The following is a 9482-nucleotide window of genomic DNA, read 5'->3' as shown; positions in this document are numbered from 1 at the left end:
AACATATTTTAATCCACGGAATAATTTTTAATTTTGTATTCCTAATTGGGGGGGGGGGGGGGAGGGAGGGGTGGTATGTATTTTTATTTATTGTCCAATGTCTCATCCCTTAAGATCGCTGTAAATATTAGTTTTTAGAATTGGACATTTAAATCAAACCTTAAACCCTTTGGGACATCAGTTTTTAGAGTGTTTAACCCTTATAGAGCCTGTGGGGTTCTGAACCCTAAACTTTTATTCAAAAACATTAAAGGGGGGGGGGGGATGTTCCCCCCCCGTGTCTTACCCCTGTGGGGGCCTTAACCCTTTGGGAAAGAACTGTACCCAATATAACCTAACTTGCCCTTTAGTAATATACAAGCAAACGAAACACAACCCCTTATTATTTCTAAAATAAGGGGGGGGGGGGGTAATGCTCTTTAAGGAATAACTTTTTGTTTTAAAACTTAAATAATAAAATGACCATTGAATAAAACCATTTTTTAAGTTTTTAAATTAAAATTTATTGTAATAAAAAAATAAATATTTTATTGTTTTTTTTTTATTAACAAAGCTACTCTATATTTAAAAATGTTTATCAGCATATATGTGATTTTCCATACTCTTATCTGGCAACCTTCGTTTTTGTGTCCTTTTTTAAAGCAAAGCATAATACATCAATTTTTCTATAATTAGGTCTGTCTGTCCTTTACGACTAGCTCTTTTCATTAATTAAGACATTTTATATTGTCCTATCGATTCCTGCAGTAGCTATCTCCTACAAAATATTTGTGTTATTTCTTGCCAGATTGCTTAATATTTATATCAAATATTTGTTCACATGCTGACACAGACATAATTGCAACTAAACTTGATTGTAATTACATGCATCTTAAAAATATAGGTAAATTTATGAGTAGTTACATTTAATCTGATTGGAGAAGGGGGGAAGTAAGAGAGGAATAAATAAAGTATTAGGTATAACATATAATGCTACAACATTGAACTGGAATTATTTTTGTGTATATCCTTATACTAAAGTAACAGGATGTTTGTCTGTCTGTGTGTCTGTCTGTCTGTGTGTACCGAAGGATCTCGCTAACCGCTGAACCGATCAGGTTCTCCTTAACAGGGTAGCTTCTCATAAGTCCCAGGAAGGTTTATAACTATTTTGGGGGAGGGTACCACCACCCTCCCAAGAGAAATGACAAAAAAATCAAAAAATTTTTAAAGAAGATGTATCAACTTTTTTTTTTATAGCTAGCCAGTTCTTTTAGTAAGTAGTAGATGTAAAATTTTTCATAGAATTCAGATATGCAATCGTTTTTTTTGTAGACCTCTTATTTTTTAAGTAATTTAAGTTTAAAAAAAAAAATTAAGTTGATTTTAAGGTACTAAAATGCAACAAAAAAAGAAAGAAAATGGCCATTATGAACAAAAATAGTAAGATCTTTAATTTGACACCTTACTTTTTCAATTCTGTCAGGTAATTATTGAAAAAATCAATTTTTTTAAACCCACGAGAATAAAAACTTTGAACTTAATTTTATCATTTCACAGGTAAAAAAATATGGGTTCATATATACCTTTAGAATCAGAAAAATATTACAAATCCATTGTAAGCAAAATTGAAAAAAAAAGTTTACAATATAGTATATAAGCTACAATAAAAGGAATTATATGAAAATATCATATTATATTATACAGGCAACGTCTTAATTCTTGAATTGAGTATAAAAATGGGAAGGGGGTAAAGAGGGGGTAAAGAGGGGGTAAAAAAGGGAAGACGAAAGTGTTGCCTGAACAAAAAATATAATTGGCCATTTGTTTATTTTTTATTTTTTTACTTTTTTTCAATTTTGCTTACAATGGATTCGTAATATTTTTCTGATTCTAAAAATTCAATAAGTAAGGTGTCAAATTAAAGATCTTACTATTTTTGTACATAATGGACATTTTCTTCCTTTTTTTTGTTGCGTTTTAGTACCTTAAAATCGACTTAATCTTTTTTTTTAAAAACTTAAATTACTTAAAAAATAAGAGGTCTACAAAAAACCGATTGCATATCTGAATTCTATGAAAAATTTTACATCTACTACTTACTAAAAGAACCGGCTAGCTATAAAAAAAAAGTTGATACACCTTCTTTAGGGGAGACTTCAACGTCAAATAAGGTGGTATCGTACATAAAAAATTAACTTTAACAAACAACAATATTTAAAGTGCCACTAGAGGCCTCTAGGGGCGTAGCCGCTAGTAATTAAATATTGTAAAAAAAATATATATATTTTGTCAAAATGTAGATGTTTAAATGCCAGCACCACAACTGTTAATATGATAGTGCAATACAGTATTTTTGTCATAGCCCCTAAAATGCAGGTATGAATTTGACATTAAAACTGTGTTTATGACACCCAAATCACTATTTTTATGACAGTAGGTTGACTGTTTTTGAAATTATTATCCAATGCATTGTTCCTTAAGATAGATAGATAAATAGAAGGTTTTTTTTAGTAATTTAGCAACATACAAGCCCAACAAAGATGCAGAGTTTACTAATGCCTATTTAAACACAAAAGTGCCTACTTGCTTCCAATTACTTTGAATCAAGAGAAAAACTTAAGCAATCACACAACCAGTAAAACCAGTTTTCAACAAATGTTGTTACTGGATCTGAAATAAAATAACTGTATCAACCATAATATTTCTACAAACCAAGAAAATTATAAGTTTGGCTGTCATCTCATTTTAAGAAATTTTATGTTTCACTCTTATCTGAAATAGATATACATAGTTATTTCAGAGTTTTTATGCTTATGGGATTAAATATTAAGAGGATAAGAATAATTAAGACATAAAATTAAAAATTACCAAAGAAAACAATTTCCATTTTAATTTCAAATTTAAAAATTAACTTACAATTTCAAGTCATTGTATAAAATGTAAGGATTTGGTAATCTTTTAATCAATACAATACATTATGATTATAACCGATTTTCATAAAATATACCTTTTAGCATATAATTGATGTCATATCTTTACAAAGTAGGGTAGGGGGGCAGATAAAGTTATGCTATACTAAAAAGATATATTTTACAATTACATGTTAAAATATAAGAATTATATTATTTAGACCAGTTTATTATTCCTCCACTGACCTTTACTTATGGTACCATCAGACCACTTCATGACACCACTACCATGCCTATTATCATCCTTCCACTCTCCTGCATATCTACCACCATCTAACCAAAAGTAGTGACCTTTCCCAGTTTTCTTGGCATCTTTAAACTGCCCTACATACATGTCCCCATCTGGCCAATTAAAATAGCCTATTCCTGTTCTTTGGCCATTATCCCACGCACCACTGTACATATTTCCATCACTCCAAAGATAAACGCCATAACCATGCTGCTCACCATTCTCCCAATTACCCACATACATATCCCCAACTGACCACTTATATGTGCCTGATCCGTGTTTCTTTCCATTTCTTGTCATTCCTGTATAAACTCCATCATAATAGTTGATTGTCTCAACCTTAAATAGAATGTATTATTTGTACTGAAACTCTTCCTGGACCTTATCTGTTTTATGCTTGCAGGGAGGTCTAGTGAAAAAAAAAAAACTTAATAAACAACCAGTAATTTTTATATCTTAAGCTTTACACAAAAAAGCTTTATATTTAACTAAACAGATTTCTAAAACAATATCCCAACAGTTAAATGAATCTTTTACCCAATAATCAATTTTGTTTCATAAAATTATACATGAAAACTGGCAAATGTTAAGCTTTATAGAACATACCATGTTTTTGATGAAATTATAAATGTATCTAACCTTATCCATAGCATCGATCTTGTTCTCCAATTTTCTTATTTTATCCTAAGTAATGTTTTACTTTTATTTTAGTTATAGAGGAAGGAATCCAGAACAACATCTTTAAATACCTATATGAGCGACCACTTTTTCTGTTTTTTGACAGATTTTTTATAAAACGGCTTGCTTTATTGCATCAAGATCCATGACAGAGATAATAAACTCTCATTGACCAAAACAATAAGACCCATTACTTTACTCTATGAAGAATAAATTCATATTTTTTTATTTCATGTTGCTTTTTGAATTATATTAAAGTAACTTTTTGCAGTTGGGTTGGTATTCAGGGATTGAACAATGGAAGAAAAGGATTAATATTCAATCTAGCCAATAGCGGGATAATTTTAGAACGCCGCCTCTAGTATTTTAATATATCTTTTAACTAAATATTTCTTTTTTGAAGTGCATGTGCCCTTCAGATAACCAACTCTTAAATTGCTTAAACCTTGTTTGAAAGTCCTATTTGTGCATAGTAATGAGTTGCGCCTGTTTTGGACCTTTGTTGCTCCTACTATAACTATTTTATGTCACACACCTGAGTCAGCAGTAGACACTCCTTTAATATCTTTAGTTTTAACGCTGTAATGAATCAAGATTTGAACCAACCACTTTGCCGACAACATTCATGGTTTTACTTTTATTTAATTTTACTCCTAACCTTTTGCAAAGTAGCCTAAAACCTACCACGAGACTAAACAAGAAAAGTTTACCAAATCTTACACACATGCCTTTTGTTGATATTGGATTAGTGACTTAGTTCCTAGAGGCCTGTAGGGGTACTTAATATTTACCCTCCCCTTAAAACATTTCAGATACTATAAATGAGCCTTTTTAGTGCAGTAATTGATAAAAGCATTCAAAATAATCCAGACATAATAAATAAAAAAAGGATGTGTAAGCAAGAATTTTACCCCAAGAGAAGACACAAAATAATTTAGTAAAATATACTTAATAAAGTAAGAAAAAAAACTTTAAATTCCCCCCAAACATTTATTGGGTTATTATTGTTATTTTAACTGTGCAGTATGATTCTACAGGTCTCAGAGTTTATTTTAATGCTTCAAAAACAGTTTAACGTTACAGGATAAACTACCCTTATCTGTAGTCAATTTGTACAATAATTTTAGTAGATTAACCAACCAAACCTTATTAAGATTTAATAAAGAAAACTAATTTACCTTGCCCAACTCTAGATCAATAATCTTTCTATCAAGATTTCCGACAGTGCCCTAAAATATGTTTATTTGTCATGTATTTGTTTTATAGACAGTGTGCAGGAGTGATTTTCCAGTATCATTTTTATTCTGATTAATATCCAAGGAATAGAACCAGTTCTCAGCCATATTATGTGTAGCACTGTACTATATCCAGTTTTATATGATTATAAAAATTTCTAATCCTAAGATAAAAACCAGTTTTTATAGCCCATGCCTTCAGCATCTTGGAGTTAAAAAAAAACTGGTTTTAAAACTTTTAATCTTATGATTGTTCATTTTCATATCTGCAGAAACTGTTTATATAACGATGCAATAATTAACCATTCAAATATGATTATAAAAGGCATAAAGTTTTATAGTTAACTTTCATAAAAAAACTAGCCTTTTTTGCTGATTTTTATTGAAAGTAAAATATAAGTAAATTTGGCGGATTATAAAAACATGCATTTGATTATTTTTTCCCTTTTTTTGCACAATCAAATTTTTGTGGAACAGAAGACTATTTTCATAACATTTAAGCAAACTTTTAACATTAATTTTGCTTTAAACCAATAATTAGAAATTGAAGAAATAAGCAATATTTATATTGAAACATAAAAAATAACAACAAAAAATTATTTTTTTTACTAATATTCTAATTACTTTATTTTGCACATCTTCCGCCCTTTTTATTATACAATAGATATGACATCCTGTTACTTTGTAGGATAATACCTTAACTTGCTCCATGCTGTTCATCCTTTTCTCTAGAGTTCTCATTTTATCCTAAAAAATAAAAATTGGATGCAATAATAATCATAATAATAAATATCTTGATCTGTTTTTATCCCTAGCAGAGCTCTATCTAAAGTAATTACAGCTATTTAGAATATGAAAAATTGGCATAAGTTACTAATCATTTATGTAATGCGTTATATACAGGATTTCGCGGAAATTAAAATGAAAAATTATAAGATTACTGAAATACAGGATCTTGCAGTATGGCTAAGAACTGGTACTAATCCAGGGGATATTAACTGGTTTCAAAACCTTGCTGGAAAAACTTTAACAAAACAGATAATGTAACAATCTCCAACAATGAAATTAATTTTTTTTCCAATCATCAGTATTGTTTCTTAATAAAAAAGTAAAAAGCTTACAAGTTAACATGTAAATATAAATAAATATTTAAGAAAATAGATGTCAAAACAAAGAGAAATAAATACTGACAAATGCTAAGCTTTATATAACATTCCATGTTTGTTTTGAAATTAAATATATCTAACCTTAACCATAGCATCAATCTTGTCCTCCATTTTATCCTAGAGTAAAAGTTTTACTTTTATGTGTTGTATATGTAAAGGACAATTGTTTTAAATTTTATATACTTTCTTTTTAATCTACTTTGAAGGTTATAATACCTGATATTTTGCCATTTCATTAATCTTGTTCTCCAGAGTTTTTATTTTATCCTAAAAATAGCTTTATTCATCATGGATTTTGGTAATCAATTGTTTTATCCTTATTATCCATATTGGTAAAATTATTCCAACAGCCAATAACTTTGATGGTAAAGTTAAAGGAACACTGCAAGAGATACACTGATTTAACTGCTGAATGACTGCCACACATAGGCCCATTACCTCAAGTTTGAAGCCTTCAGCTTCAAAAACAAAAAAAAGTTATAGAAATTTCAAAATGACATTTTTAGTTACATGAAAATTTTGAAAGATTTCCATTGCCAATGATAGAAATTTAAAAATTAAATGTTGCCTAGAAATAAAATATTAAGCTTATTTTCGTCAGAAATTTAGGTTGCCTGTAACTGATTAGATTTTAACAAATCATTAAAAAAAAAATTTATTTTAACTTGCGTTGTACCGAGAGTACTGTAACATTTCCAGCCAATCAGAAGACTAAATCAGCCCAATAACCAATCACAGCTGAGCTTGCATTAGTTTGATTTGTTTCCGATATGATTTTAATGCTTACAAACAAAAATTAAACAGATTTTTTTACAGAGATTTTGACTATAAAATGTTGTGTTTTTATTGTAAAAATGTAATCAGTTACCGGCAGCATCCTAAGTTTCTGACGAAGATTAGCTTATAATTTTGAGTCTAGGCGACATAATTTGATGTAATTTTGAAATGCTTGAAATTTTTTTGTTATTGAAGCTAGAGGCTTCAAATTTGGGGAATTGGGCCTACATTCAGCAGTTAAAGCATTGTATTTCTTGAAGGGTTCCTTTAAAGATGATAAAGTTTATGATAAGTTCTTGTTAATAATCTTGTTCTTTATTCATCTCAAGAGCTCTGATTAATAAGATGTTTTTCACAAAGAGCCTGTTTTTGTCACAATTACCCCCACTGATTTTTTAAAAAATGAATTGAAAATAGGGAGGATTGGAAATTTTACCTTCCTCAGTCTAACCTTTCTTGAGGGTTCTAACAATTTGAGGCCTAACCCTGTGGGTTTACCCAGTCCTAATAAATTAATAAACAAGTACTAAGCCAACCCCCCTTCTTAATTTTTTGTGTATCTAAATCAATTGAGAGTTAAAAATGAGAAAAGAGGTATTACCTTGTCCTGAGCCATAACCTTTTTCATGTTTTCCAGAGTTCCAGACTAAAAATTCACAATTTTAACAAAGAATATAGAGAATGAATTAAATTAAGTGATAATGAAAGCAATTCCTATTTATATTCCTTTCAAACTTTAGCCCCCTTAGCTAAACATTAGTAACCAAATAATTAAGAGAATCCTAAACTTTATTTTATTGTAATTCATTAACCTTAATCTGAGGCATTACTCAAAATTTAAGTCAATATTGATTATTTAAAATATATATTAAAAATGGGCAATAAAATCTTTCTAATTTGAAATTTCTTTCTTGTCAATTATAATCTAAAGGTGTCCAACTGTATGTTGGTCCAATGCCAACTGAAACCTCATCTAAACTAAAATTATGTTAAATCTTTATTAGATTCAAAATTTCAATTAAAGATTACCTGGGTTTGGATAACAATAGAACTGAAATTTTGCTTAACTTTCTCTAAATCATCCTGTAGATAAAATTGAAGTTTATTACTAAGAACTGAAATTCTACTCAAAATTTTAAGGTTATCTGTGATTGGCTGTATATATAAAATTTAAACATGAAAAATCTATTCCATGAAAAGTCTAAATAAAGTAAACTGTTCCAATTGAAATAGAATCAGATTTTGATATCTATTTCCTTTAATAATTATGCTTTTAACAAACCTGTAATTTGATGTTGCTTTTACATAAGCTTGCAAATGCATAACAATCAGTCAGCTGGTTAACAAAACGCACACTGAAGAGAAAAGAAATATAAAATATTTATGTTTTATTTTTTAATATTAACTAATTAGCATTAAGTTGGAATATTCAACTATCAAAAATAAAACTTGAAAACATATCTTTAGTTTTACTTACTAAACAGGAATGCTATTAGAGATTTCATAGCAATAGTTTGGTATAGCTATATATCTTGTAATACATCTACCCTGAAATCAAAATACATATTAATTAGGATCTTAAGATTGACTTAAAAATTAGTTTTATTAGAAATCAAATTCAACAAAAATTTATAACCTGACAGTTGATTTCCTTTTCTTTTTCAATGTTGGTGTTGGGAATAAATTTAAAGAGTTTGCAGGTAGAAGAATCAAACTGAAAGTAAAAATATTTAGCTAAAATCTCCTTGAAAATTGTGCAAAGTATTTTTAATTAAAAAAGGTAAATTCAACAAAAGGTATCATTATTTGTTTTTTAATCATTTTATGAATAAATTTCAACTTTTATCAGTAAATAAAGCTGTATTCATTATTACATACATATATTATTACCTCATATGTCATTGCAATGCATTCATCCATGTTCAAACACCTTTCAAGACACTCTGTTTGCCCATTTGTGTCTGTTAAATCATGAAAGTGAAACTTTGGTCCAACAATACCATCACTGTGTTCAAATGTTATGTTCAGCTTTTCAAGAAAACACTCTCCTTTTACTTCAGTTATTATGAATGAGATCAGTAAAATGAATAGAAAAATCATTCTTATACTTCTGAAACAAGGATTTTAATGTGTTAAGTTTGCCAAAAGAACAAAAGGAAACACTAATTAAACTGCAGTTGGTAGGGTAGTCAACATAATAAGTTCATTAACTCAATTAGTTTTAATTTGCAGATAAGTAACCAATTAAAGTAATAGAAAGAAAGAAAATTCTTTTGCAATGAATACCAAAATGAAACAAAATAATTCCTTCAGCTATTTCTTTTGATTAAAAATTGAAAGTTGAACATTATTTAAAGAAAAAATGTAATAAAAATACATTCATATCTTTTAAAATAAAAAAAGTGTTAATAGATGGAATAATTAAAGAGAACAATTAAATTTTTTG

At 28.6% G+C, this 9482-nt stretch overlaps 1 protein-coding gene across 1 annotated transcript; it reads right to left on the bottom strand.

Moving 5' to 3' along the window:
- Positions 1-2628: 2628 nt before the first annotated feature.
- Positions 2629-9247, bottom strand: LOC145307106 (uncharacterized). The gene is made up of 12 exons (XM_080149439.1): positions 8927-9247; positions 8673-8750; positions 8514-8584; positions 8319-8391; positions 8066-8119; positions 7638-7682; positions 6476-6526; positions 6341-6376; positions 5790-5840; positions 5037-5087; positions 3820-3864; positions 2629-3519 (listed from the first exon to the last, which is right to left on the bottom strand). Exons 1-12 carry the CDS (start codon positions 9134-9136, stop codon positions 3109-3111), a joined length of 1176 nt encoding a protein of 391 aa, XP_080005565.1. The 5' UTR covers positions 9137-9247; the 3' UTR covers positions 2629-3108.
- Between the last annotated feature and the right edge of the window lie 235 nt (positions 9248-9482).

Source organism: Acartia tonsa, chromosome 15 (genome assembly GCF_053477335.1).
Source record: "Acartia tonsa isolate MP-2025a chromosome 15, ASM5347733v1, whole genome shotgun sequence".
NCBI classification, from domain to species: domain Eukaryota; kingdom Metazoa; phylum Arthropoda; class Copepoda; order Calanoida; family Acartiidae; genus Acartia; species Acartia tonsa.
The sequence above is the reverse complement of the archived record's forward strand: the minus strand, read 5'-3'. Positions and strand labels throughout refer to the sequence as shown.

What these genes read in the sequence shown, in the direction of transcription:
- LOC145307106 (XM_080149439.1), bottom strand. Translation starts at nt 9,136, where the DNA reads ATGATTTTTCTATTCATTTTACTGATCTCATTCATAATAACTGAAGTA. An exon ending in AAAAGGAAATCAACTGTCAG is followed by an intron (nt 8,585 to 8,672) that starts GTTATAAATTTT and finishes TTTTGATTTCAG; the next exon opens with GGTAGATGTATTACAAGATA. An exon ending in ACAGCATGGAGCAAGTTAAG is followed by an intron (nt 5,088 to 5,789) that starts GTATTATCCTAC and finishes AACATATTTTAG; the next exon opens with GGCACTGTCGGAAATCTTGA.